Source organism: Lepeophtheirus salmonis, chromosome 3, assembly GCF_016086655.4.
Source record: "Lepeophtheirus salmonis chromosome 3, UVic_Lsal_1.4, whole genome shotgun sequence".
NCBI classification, from domain to species: Eukaryota; Metazoa; Arthropoda; class Copepoda; order Siphonostomatoida; family Caligidae; genus Lepeophtheirus; species Lepeophtheirus salmonis.
In genome coordinates, this window is record NC_052133.2 from 15,079,113 (window position 1) to 15,093,110 (window position 13,998).

The 13,998-nt window shown below is 30.2% G+C and overlaps 1 protein-coding gene across 1 annotated transcript; it reads left to right on the forward strand.

The window, feature by feature from the left end:
* Positions 1 to 494: 494 nt before the first annotated feature.
* Positions 495 to 2,811, forward strand: LOC121114073 (histone-lysine N-methyltransferase PRDM9). Its single transcript, XM_040707907.2, has 4 exons — positions 495 to 625; positions 688 to 833; positions 1,817 to 1,887; positions 1,953 to 2,811. The coding sequence occupies exons 2-4, from the start codon at positions 701 to 703 to the stop codon at positions 2,697 to 2,699; spliced, it is 951 nt and encodes a 316-aa protein (XP_040563841.1). The 5' UTR covers positions 495 to 625; positions 688 to 700; the 3' UTR covers positions 2,700 to 2,811.
* Positions 2,812 to 13,998: the final 11,187 nt, after the last annotated feature.

The following is a 13,998-nucleotide window of genomic DNA, read 5'->3' on the forward strand; positions in this document are numbered from 1 at the left end:
TGATAGTATCAATCTATAGTTCGTCATGAGAATGATCAATATTGTAATTAAATAATCCATTTTAAGACGAAGAAATTGAAACTTATACTATTTGTTTATACAAGTTACAACTTTTACATAACATATATTAAATATGTTATACATGATAATCAATTTGTGGAGGCTATATAAAGGGTATACTTTTTTGGGGGGCGCTTAAGTACATCAAAAAGCGACAAGCGATCTCCTTTGTTTTATAATAAAATTAAACAATTGTGCTATAAAAATCTTATAGACATTAAGGCTTAAGTCCTTCTATTTGTTGGCCCCATTTTGACATACAATAGTTCACTAGATTTCCTTAATATTCATGAAAAAAGGGTTTTCATTTTCATAAAACTTGGTTGTGTAGGCCCCCAAAATAGACGATATCAAAATTGTGACGTCACGTACAAACGTTCTATAGTATAAATATAAATTAGCCAATCAAAAAGAAAGATACTTTATTTTAATTTCAGTTGCGCTCTACATGTACATGGAAAAGGTACCATCAATGAGTCTATCCGATAACGATCAATTTCGGGAAGAAATTGTTGATCGAAATAATAAATATTTGATGGAACTAGGCTTAAAATTAATAGATAAAGTTTATTATATAAACATGTTACTTTTCCTATAGAATGTACTTATCTTTTAATCTCTCCATAGGTGAATAATAAAGATGATAAACCCAGGAACTCTCAGAATAAAGATCCGTGTAGCGCTGACCAAAGAAGTAGTTCTCGTCCAAAAAAAACAGATAACTGACTTATCTAATATGACCTATGGAGAAGCTCCAATGGATCATTTTTTATGTTCGTTTAATAACATTAGTATCCAACTTACAATGGTTAACACATTTGGAAGAATGCTAAATATTTGATTTCCAAGTCGCATGCTATTTCGATCGGGGATACGTACTTTTTGTTTATTTTTGGTCAAAAAGGATGTTTCTTTCGATTTTTTAAATCAAAATATGTAATCTGTATTACTATATAACGGATTAAATGGTTGTTTTCTGTTGGAAAAATGATTAAACTATGCTCCAAAATTTCAATGCAAACACCATCGAAGTATCACTATGTAATAAATTCGAACCAGATACAAAATAGGATTATTAAATTAGTATAATAAGAAAATCAAAAATAAATAAACATGGCAACGTTTGGAATAGAAGAAGTGGTTATCACTTATCCCTTAATAATCATCATTAGACATGATGGACTATTCATACTGGAAAAACATCATGGATTGTCGGACAAGCATCATTATTCCAACAGAAAAAAAACATTTATTGGATTTTATAGTAATAAATATAACATTTTTCGATTAAAAAATTCAAAGGGAACATAAATTTCAACCAAAATTAAACAATAACAACGTATATACTTCTTTATTTATAGATATATTAAGGAGACATGTATAAGGCAAAAGTAATGTGCCTCATTTCGAACAATTGTTTTAAAATCCTTTATTTAAAATATTGACCTATTTATTAGTATTTATCAAATACGCCCTAATTTTCGATAAAGTAGTACAGGAAATCCATAATAACTTAAAAAATAAAAGGAAAACTTAAATAAATATCTAATTTCTGAATGACAATATATAGTTCAGAACTATATCCGTTTTTTCTGTAGCAATTTAACTAAAAAAGACAGTATTCAAAATTTCAATAATTTCAATTTTACAACCAATATCTCAATTTTTTTTAGTTAAATCCCAAATAAATAGTGTTCCATCTGTTGACCGCTATGACTCATATGATTCCTTTCATTAATTAATTATATATCAATAGATTGTGAATATTGTAATGATTATTTGATTAATGGATGCATAGCCCATCCATTCTCAATAATGGATGGAAGTGTAAGTTGTTAATTATAATAATTATTTATTTATATATATTTTAAATTTATTTTTAAATATTTCAGAATTTAGTATGTGTGAATAAATCAAGAATTGAGAATGCAGGTCGCGGAGTATTTAATATTTCAAAGCAAACCTTTGAAAAGAACACATTATTTGGACCCTATCTTGGATCTTTTTATACTACAGAGGATTATTTGTCGAAAAATATCGAGTCAGGATATCCTTGTAAAATTTTGGACTCAAACTTAAAGTCAGTTATTGGATTTGTAGATCCAGGGATGAATCCAGATACTCAAACTAATTGGCTTTCCATGGTTAATACATCACCTAATATATATGAACAAAACCTAACTCCTGTTCAATATAAAGGATCAATTTATTATCAAGTGAACAAGGCAATACCACCTCATCTTGAGCTTTTGACATACTATGGAGATGACTATACTTCAACCATTCGGAGAGCAAAGGATATTTATAACCCTCGAATAATGGGATTCAAATGCTCATCTTGTAATATATCCTTTTCAAAGAATGAATATTTGTCAATTCATTTGGACAATGCTCATAAAGTCTTGGAAAGCACTGCATTACACCAAGTTAAATTGATTGATCACATTGGAACTGTTTATGAGAAGATAAAAAAAATCAAATGTAGTTACTGTTCTAGTTTTTTTACACGCTCTGAAAGCTTGAAGAGACATATTGAAGCTGTTCATGAGAAGATTAAAAAATTCAAATGTAGTTACTGCTCTAGTTCTTTTACAGAATTTAGTAGTTTGCAAATGCATGTTATGACTTTTCATGAGTAGACTAAGAATGTATATATATATACGTGCAACTTTTCTGTAGATTGTAAAATATATGTTCATACATGTCGGATTGTGGTGGAAAAATTAAACAAAAATATATTATAAATTTCAATGTCTTCTTTATTACTAGCAAGTCAAACTGTATACATAAGGATGGCTGATAGCCATTGGCGATGACTACTGTTGATAGTATAATTAGCGTTGTAAAACGTAATTCGTTCTGTATAAAAAGTTACCGAAAATTAGAAAAGTAGGCTTCCCAATTTGAAGAATCTTTGGGAGGAGAGCAGCTTATTTGTCCTGACTCATGACGTTGTATTCGATAGACTCCAACTAGTTGTGAGAGGAAGGAAGTAAACACATATCTTATTCCTTATATTAGTTGTTTTACAATTTGTAACTTGTTGGGGGGTGGGGTGGGGGGGGTTATACAAGTAGAAAGAAAAAAATGAGATGAATAATTTTTAATCAAGGATTGGTAGAGGATAATGCAATAATTTAATATTCTATAGATGATTGATATTTTAATGGTATACTTTTTGACTATTTTAAAACAAAATACTAAAATAAAAGTATTCTTTTGTCCATTCTAAAGTCCCAATGTCCAGAGTTATATTACCCAATTACTCATAACTGCATAATAAAAATGTAATTTTAATATTTCAAAATGAAATGATAGTAACAATTAATAACAAGTTGGTAATTAGAATTACCAATGCTGTACCCAAATAATGCATTTTAAGACGAAGAAATTGCACGCAACATATTTATGCAGCATGGACATATAGGCTGGAATTATTCATCTTTAACATGATTAATTATTATCTTGTTACATATTAATACTTGATAAAAATTTAGGATTCAATTCATGGACTCTGATAAGAATCCTTTATGAAATCGTGTTATTACATATTTCTTGAATAAATAAGTAATATCGAATAAAAGTATGAAAAAAGATTACTAAATAATTTTAAGATAAGTGTTGCTCCCATTAAATGCATTTGCATAAATTAATTAAATGCAGAGAAAGTAAATGGAAATTTGGATAGCTTCAATTCCGTGATAATTTAGTCAACTCTGCTAGTGTGATAATAATCCTTATTGGGGACTTATAGAATTTGATCGAATTATAACAAAATAACTTAAGGATGTTGTTTTATATAATAAAAGTGCTAAATTTGAATAAAACATTTTTTTTGCTGTTTTTTATTTTGGCTAAAATTGTAAAATTATGAAGTTCCCAAAAATAGTCACTTGCTCTAAATCAGACCAATTGTCTTCCCTTTCTAAGAAACCATCATTTCGTCAATTGTCTAGTAATGAGTTTTAAATTTATCCCCGAAAACGTAATTGAAGAAACAAAATAATTTTTGAAAAAAGGATTTATTTTGGAAGCTGGCGTGACTGTTGTCATTGAAGTGAATAAATATCTTTTAAAAGACATCAGGTTCGCAATTTGGGATAACTTTGGTGTCTATAGGCCAATAACCTTCCGTAGGAGAAGTAATTTTAATCTCATTTGATATGATTTAATCTAAATAAATTGTACAAACTCTGGCCAAAATCCTCCACGTTTTTTATTTATTCAATTTCTAAAACTGTTCGGATTTTATCATTGCTCTACAGCTCAAAGGATTGCAAGAATATTAAAATCAATTGGTTCAGTCACTTACAATGTCGTCTGATTAGCAAAAGGTGTATTACTTTGTTCTCGAGTTCGTTATGTTGATATTAAGAGTTGATTTTTTAAGCATCTTTAAGTCATCAAAAATAGTTGCTTGACCTATAAAGGGCTAAAGGATGGTTTCCAAATATTTTGTATCCTCTGATGCTTAAAGTTCTTTTTTTTTTTTTTAATGAAGACATTGTAAAAGTTCCTTACTTGGCCTTTCTTCAATTCTTGTTTCTGTTCAACTTTTCATATCAAAGTTTAAATGTGTATGTAGTAAATGTTCGATAATAAAAAAATCGGGTTATTTATGTAATATTAATATTATAATTTTTTCATACCAAAGTAATTGAAAGGTGCTGGCACAGAAAAATGGAACATTGAAATAAATACCTGGCTAAAATTGCTATCTGTGAAGTTTCTTATTTTTTTAAAATAGTTTAACTATAATAATCAATTTGTACATATGAATATAATGTGAGGTCCATTTATTATAAATGCGAGGAATAACAGCAAGTCTTTTTATATTTGAGTTGATTTGAACTACTAAAAGTCCCAAATTTCACCAAACTGCTTCAATTTCGTTTATTAAATTTGTGCAAAGTCCTTTTGTTTAGAATTAATAGAACATGGATGTGCTTTACATAGAGAGTATCTGTTATCTTGTCCAAATTATGTTTCCGATCTAATCTAATTTCCTTAATCCCGTGACAAAAAGTTTGTAAAATATTGAGTTTTAGTAGGTTATTTATATGATTAAATTAGGGATTGATTATATTGAACGAATATACACATGATGTTACAATAAATGTCTGAGAAGGATTTTCGAATAACTCCTTAAATACGGTGAAATAGAGTCATGCACATCCATAATAAATAGGTTAATTATATCTAATTTTTAATATATGTGTTTCACCATCAGAAAAATCATATAGAATCATCCAAAATCTTCTCAAGTAATATCAACGGCATATTCGTAATGGAAAGATTCAAAGTACTGAGTTAGATGCATATAATTGTTATCACTAATATTTACGTCATTAAGTTAAATCAATGACTCCTTAGTTAAATTAATAATTACGTTTGTATGGTTGTTAAAAGGTTGAATGTTTGGTAGTATATTTACACGGAATTGTTGATGATTATTATAATTTCTTTGAAAAAGGACATGTTAGAAATGGATACAAATATTTATTTCCTAAAAAAACCCATGGATGTGAGCTATTTTGGAGGTCTAAACAATCAAATGTTGTATGGGAAAAAAATATATTTTTTTTTCATGTCAGATGAATGGAAATGGTAAACTACTGCCGTGTATTTGGATGCCAAAATGGAAACGATCGATAAAAGGAAATACACTTTTATAGTCTATCAAAAATTTATCTGTCTAGCTTTATTATGTATATTAGACACTAATAAATATGTATTAAAAATATGTTATTACATCGTTATACATTCTTATTTAATGTTTATAGCGTAGAAAATAAATTGACTATTACATAAACAAGGATCATCTTTTATGTTTGTCTGATTATCCTATTTTTTCTCTTACCTAGTCTGTCCAAAACTAAATTAAATGTTTCGCCATTTCAAAGAAATTTCTAATATCTATTAATTTGCTGATTTAATTCCAAAACTACTGTTTTTCTATAGCATCAATACAAGTGTTTAAATGTTTATATTAAAAAACAAACAAACATTTGATATAGTTTTAAAGTGATTTATTGTAAATTTGTACCTTTAAACTATGAGCCCCTTCGATGGCGATGCCTTTAATCATCATACAATTTGTGACGTCAGTAAAACTATTTTTAGTTTTAATTTGCATCATAATTGAAAGTTAGGCCATCTTGGGGCTCATAGTTGGTATTTTTATTACATAAAATTATTTATGTAATGAAGTTATTTTATTTGTGATGAAGTTTCATCAACAAATCTTGATGAAACTTCATCAAATGACTTTAATAATACAAAAAAAAAACACTACCTTTTTTGTATTATTATTATTGTTTTACCGTCTTAGACTGAATCAGTCATCGATTTTAGTACTGAACAGGTGGAACAATAAATTTATTCTACTTGATGTCAATGGCAAACAGTAATATTTGAATACAATTAAAGTAATAAGTACTAAAAATCCCGCCAAAAGGGCTAGATTTGTACAATATATATATTTATTTTTTGATCAATTAGGTACGATAAAAGTTGAATAGTTAGAGAAAATGGTATTATTATTCTCGATTGTAATAGTTTATTTGATTTCTTCTGCACCGCTGTAAGTGTCGTGAAAGCTGCTTGATATCTCCATCCCTACTACCTACAACAACAATAAGTCCATTACAATCCCATACAATCAATAAGAACCAAAAATTCTGTAGCAAGAATATGATTGACTTCTGGACTGTCTCCAAGTGGCACTTCTCCAGTCTTGAACTCTATCTCCAAGACTTTGTAAAAAATGTCTGCCGCATCTCTCATCCAAAAAAAATAATATTTGGAATTTATTTTTTTTTTTAAATTCAATTTTTTGACAATAGCTATGAATTTTTGAAATCATTTTCAGAAAAAATAATGTTTTTTGAACATCTGTGAGTTTTTTTAATTTTTTTTCCAAAAATTTTTCCTCTTAGCTATGAATTTTTGAATTTGTTTTCGAAAAAATTTAATTTTTGACATTTTTTTTCAGCAATAACTAATTTTAAGCCCCCACCCCGATAAATATAATCCTGCAGACGGTCCTGGAAAAGCATTGTCGTTTTTGAAACTTGTTACTTTTATTCGATCACACAATTTTTCATACGAAAAGAAACAGAAAAAATGCCCAAAATCAGTTTATAGTTTTCTTCCAAACTATGAAATTATTTTTCAATAATTGTTGAAAAGTATTCTCAGCACCTTAACTAGAGCTGATTATAATTCAACCAATCAATGTTCCGAACACAGATTAGAGGAAAAAAAAGTTGAAAAATCTACTACTGATAACAAAATACACAATATATTAGTCAAGTGGCCAACATCAGCAATAATGACTGTTCATGAAAACACTCTATACGGTGGTAATTACTAGTTTGAAGGATTGATAACTATTATCAATATGTAAATCTTCATGTTATTTATTCTACTAACCTATGTCTCCACACATTAATAATTGAATGCAGTTTTTGAATGTAACAATTAGAATCCATCTTCATTGTATCATTAACAATGATTCCAAAACAAAGTATTTTTAATCCATTATAAAAAAATAGTTTATTAGTATTTAATGAGGAAATGGCATTGAACAAACTGAATACATCATCTATTGATTATATCTATTTACCAAAAACTAATGAACTCGAATATTATCATAATTAAATATAATATTACATATTACCTTTTTCTTTTAGTATTTCACTATAATGTTAGTGGAAACTATGCCTTATAGAGGCCGTTCTAAAACTTGGGACGTTTTTAAAGGACATATAACAGAAATGGAATAGGACCGATGATCAGTTCCACAACCCTTACTGTTGTGTCTGTCCTTATTTACTCAGTCTAGTCTAGTCTTAGAATGGGCCCTATCAGTCCTTGGGATCGGTCCTGAACACTGTCAGTCCTTCAGACAGTCAATGCTAGAACTTATCAAAAATAGAAGAAATAAAAATGAGTGACGTTATCAAGAACTAAACTTTATAAGTTTTCTTGTACTGAGAAGCAGGACTGAGGGGAACAGACTCTGGTCTCCAGTCTTAAATAAGGACCGACACAACACTAACAAGCCTACTAAACTATTCAAATTGTACATATTATGTTGCAGTAATACCCTGAATTATGTGGAACATTGGTGTAAGAGAAGTACTCTTCAACCATAAATGACTCAGAGATGGTTCCTTTAAAAAATATCTAAGGCTAATTGTTTTCAACGTGGCCTTTTCCGTACTAATAAAATGCAGAAATTTGCTACAAACCTATTCATTAATTCTGAAAATGAGTCTCAAATCCTCAGCGAATGGTTTTTGCCTCCGTGTTCTAATCCAATGATGAAAATAATTTGTCTTTTATCTCGTACTACTGATTTAGACATTGATTGGTGTAACTCAAATGAGCTCTTGTGAAAAATGCCCTGAACAATTCCTTACTTTTCATTGAAGAATAGTCTATTAGTTTGGATGAATTGGTATTACTACTATAATAATAACAGGCCCTTATTTTTTCCTCTTTTTGGAGTAGAGGTCGAGAGATAGAATTAAGATTGCTATGGGTACGACAATTTGTCTGATACAAAAATTTACCGTGTAAGAAAATAATTATAATCTACGAATTTGTTGAGTTGTTCTGATGTTTAATAATACAAACAGCTAAAAATTAATTTTAAGTCTTTTTATATTATATTTCTTAAAAGAAAGAAACTTGGATGACGAGAAAAAATAATGTAGAACGCTGATGGGATTTTTCATTCTATTTACGTACTCTTGTAGTTAACATGATATTGATACACGTATACTTATACTTAAACAAACGAGAACTGTCTTTAATATTAATCTATCCAATAGCGTTGTCCTTTTATATATAATATTGTTTCAAACCTCATGATTATTGAATGATGACTAATTGGCCAATTTATTTTCATTTTTTATTGTGAAATTATTTTCCTTCAATGGTGTACAACGTAAGTACATCTTCCATTGCACATGGACAATAGGCTCAATGGTATGTTTGTTGATGTTGACGATTTTGGAGGCCTAATTATCCAAGTTTTATAAAAATAAAACAATTTTTTTCATATGTATTCAGAGAAATTCTGAACTATTGGATCTCAAAATGGAACCAACAAATAAAAGGACATAAACCTTACTGATTATTTAAATTTTATTCCTCTATTTGCCTAGTTTTATGTTATTTTTGTTCCTAAATTGTATTAAAAATAAGTTAGTACATCGTTACACAATCTTATTTTTGTGTTGAAGATAAGATAAAAATCAACTATTACAATGGAAATAATTTGTAATTATATTTTTCTATAATTATCCTACTTTTCCCCCTCAAACCAATCGAATATCTTTGATTATCATTGGCATAAATTAGTATTCCATGCAGCAGATGTCAAGTCTTTTTTTCATTTTTAAAGGCATTTTTATTAAACTTCATGAAAATTTATTGAAATTTAAATCCAACTTTGAGCTCCGTATTATTTCAATTTGAATTTCAATAATTGATTGACAAGTAAAGGAAATATTAATTCATTCATATTTTCCTCTTTTGACAATAATTGTAATAGCGTAAGGAATATACTACATGACACCAGAACTTTATAGGTATTTTAGTCGTAGAAGTACTTGACTATTCAGCCACCCCCAACCCCCCTAAAATAACAATGATTCAATCTGAGTCAAAGTTTTTACTTGTTTTTAAATGAAAGAAGAATTTTAAGAGCGCCCTCTATGTCAGTAACAAAGGGAGGGGTGGGGAAGTGGACCCAAGACTTGCAATAGCATTTGCTTAAGATTTAATTACCCTAATATATTTAATAACGAAGTTTCATTACGCAACAAAACGAGAGCTGAAACAAAAATATACAAGATATGTTTTTATCACATGTCTCTAAGTGTAGATATGTCATAGAAACAACAAAAAAGATAACGCGTGTGGGATCTCCTCAGCATTGGTGTTAGTGCTGAGAAACTGCAGTGTCTGTAGGCATCTCCATCCGGACTGCCAACAGCGTTACAGGCCCCTACAGTCAAGAAGAACAAAACTTCAGTAGCAACAATATGGCTAACATCTGGCCTGCCTCTATTTGGTCCACGTCCGTACCTGACTTCAGCTCCCTAGAACTTATCAGTCTTGGAGAAGGATGTCTGCCCCATCTCATATACAAATTGAGATTTACTTCGAGTTGCAATTATGATAGTGTGGTTCGCCATGGACACGGCTGCCAATCTATTCGCTGGCGTGTCAAGGCAGTTATTGGTTGTAAGGGACGACATATTGGATACAAAGTATAGCTAAATATAGTATTTAAACATACCATAAATCGGTTTTGAGTTGTCAAATATAAATGCTTTTATTTGCTTGTCGTCATCATCTTCATGAATTGGTTTTAATAAGTGTTTTATAAGTGAAAATCCAACATGTAACAACAAGTCCAAATATCCATCTCTTTTAAAAATTATTGGATAAATATAGATTCCTTCAAAATTAGAGCAGCTATGCCTGAGAGAGCAGGTAAAGTTAACGAAAGACTTCCATGGTTTAATTATAGCGGATAAGGAACAAAAGCAATTTCTACTACCTTGCATTTATGAACACATGTAAAATACAAACACTTAAAAAAAATATATTTAATAACTTTAATTTATTTTGTTATTAAGTAAAAATAATCCTATATATATATGGAAGTCATTGCATAGTCCTATTATTTATCAATTCTTAATGATAATAATATTATCACTTTATATAGAGTAGGGGGAACCGGGGAAAGTTGAATTACTTGAAGATACTTCAAATTAGACAGATCATAGTTGTACACGACAGACATACATCTATTTACTAATAGTCATATGAGTTAAAATACATTTATGATAAGAACTTTTTTGTGTAATCTGCATTTGAATGTATATTTTACGATCCACCTTACTATGAATTCATCAAATTGACTTTAAGTCTTAGATATTTTTATTTATTTGAGTAGCAGAGATTAAATAGAAAAATATGAGGGGGTATGGATTTTTGAAAAATTACTTTTGATTTAATGGGATTTAGCCTACATACATGATTTTAGGAAAAAATGGCAAGGAAAAAAAACAAACGAAAAGTACCATAGTGGAAAAAATGTCAAATTATTTTAGAGTGATATAATTAATACCTTTCAGCAATATAAAATATTAGGTTACAGAAAAAGTAATTTCGTTTTTTTCGCCTTATTTTAATACTTAATAAGAAGTCTTACAATAATCCGATTTAAGAGAAGTAAGCCCCCTTCTGTTTGTGGTTAAATTGTTGTCAACGAGAATCCAACTTCATAATGGCCTTCTCGTAGAAACCCTTGTCCCTATTGGGAAAAAAAAACTCGGACAACCAATTTTCACAGGCCTCTATTGAGGCCAAATGCCTACCCCCAAGCGCGTTGGTCATAGACATGAATAACTAAGAAGTCACTTGGTGCCAGATCCGGACCGTAGAGTGGATTCATAAGAAACCCAAATCCGAGCTCTTGGAGCTTCTTGTGCGGCATCAAAGATGTTTGCAACCTGATGTTGTCTTGATGAAACACAAATCCTCTCTTATTCACCAATGATGACCGCTTCTTCTCGATCGCCAGCTTCAAACGGTAGTGTTGTTCACCAGAGACGGTGAACAACTCTACCATTTTTCGCCTTTCTTCCTGGATTGCCATGTGGTCTGGACCGCTTCGTTGGATTTCGATCACGATCTCTGTCACTTGACATTGGCGTAATTAATCCAGCCTCCTAAAGTATAAAACGGTTTTATGATCGATGTTCAGCTCCTTGGAGATATTATAACTGCTAACATGGTGGTCTATCTCTATATTTTCCATGATTTTCTCAACATCTTCGACGTCAGGCCTCCCAGTGAATGGTGCATCATTCACCTCCGCTACACCTGAACGAAATCGCTCGAACCACTGTTGTGCAACACAAACCGAAAGAGTATTGCCCCCGTATAAATCGTAATTTCTTTCTTGGTCACTTTTGTCGTGCTTATCCTTTCAGGTATTAAAAATTTAAAATATGGAGCATTTCTTTCTTTGAAACCTCTATAATCAACGCACGATAATTCACGACTGAACCAGGCAAGCGTAACACTGTCCAAAAATCATTTGTAGTATACATTCCCACTTTACAACACCATACAGTATAATGCGATGTCACCAACAAGATATCCTTAGTTTAAAAAAAGAAGATTGAAATAGGAAATTACTTTTTCCTAGACCAGTGCTGTTCGCCTAATACTCCGTTATCAATTTTAATATAATTAGACATGAATATAATTAGATTATTTATATTGGCCAATACTCATGGATTGACGAACAAGGAATTTAAGACGATATAAATAATAATGGAATAAAAACTTATATGTAGTTAATATATGTTTAACTTTTTAAAGACTATAGTTTAAAAACGTCTGGGAATGGGACTTTTGTAGAGTGCGAGGACTATAAAATTGTAATATTTCTCTATATAAAAATCTTCCCTAAAAATGATGAGGGTTTTTAACATAACAGACTTGGTCAATTTTAAACCTATCAGAATTCGAGGTAATATTTCCTCCCCCATTGACAGTCGCCTAATTTCTTGGTTTCTTTTGCACAAACTTGTTAAAAACTGAAGAACGTCAACTGTATAGTTCCGCCCGCACCTACCAATGTGCTGGTTATAAGGACGACAAAAATGTCTTCGTACTTGCCACAGTGGCTGTTCATTTGTGTAATGTAGGATTCATCTCCACTATGTATACAGACATGTTATGTCAATACTCTTTTACATTAATCTAATATGATATCAAAATTAGCAATGCTCTTGTAATATCAAAATGTTATTTTATCAATCTACACTAATCATATTAATAAATAATGTAATCATTGTAATTACTAGATACTATGCCAAACTAGGTCAATGAAGTGCTCTTGCTCCAATTAAAGACGAGGCTGTTTAGGGGATCTCCTTGAAATGAGTTTATTAACACAACAATTGTTGTTCATCTGATATCAGTCCGTTCTATGTCAAACACTATTTTGATTGTTATAATAAAACATATTTAATATTTATCCCCTGTTTCTCTCTGATCGAAGGATTGATATGAATAAACATTTCGTTAAGTAAAGTCAAAATCTTTAATGACACATCGTTCTTACCTTTATAGTATCTCTCAAACTCTCCTAAAAAAACAACCACACCAAAAACAGTTGACAGTATTCAGCCAATTTTTTCCAACTATGGAATTATGAGGTAATAATCAGGACCATTTTAATGTAAAGCCTAACATGGACTGAACCTTAGGATCCTAATAAGTTCAGCAGTCTACTAAGCAAATTGATTTTTACAATTTATCCAATGATAGGGTCTACAACATCAAGAAGTCTATTTCAGTCCTATAGAGCCAAAAAGAGCCAAAACTTCTGCATAAAAAATATGGCTGACTTTTGGCCTACGCCCATGTGGCCCTTCTTTCAACCCTGACCCCGATCCCCTAGACTTTGCTTTTTAGGGTGTCAAGGAGAAAAATGTCTGTTGCACCTCTCATCTAAATTTGGATTCACTCCGAGCTGACATCATGACAGAATGGTCCACCATGGGCACAACCTTCATCTTCAAGATCTATCTACCGGCGTATAAAGGCTGTTATAAAAATAGGGAAAAAAACAATCTAAAACAAGAATTTAAAAAAATGAGAATATTTCAATTAATTTATTTACTTCATATATACATACATCCCAATATTTATAGAGATATTGGATTCAATTATAGGCATTGTATGTAAATTTATGGGATGATTTAAGATACCCAATAATTTTAACTATAATATAAAACCTTTTTTTTTGTTATAAGATAGTTATATTTCCCCCTAATTTTGCCTTTCAAATAATATCCATAAATTTGTCATTTTTTTTTATTGTGCAATCAATTTTTG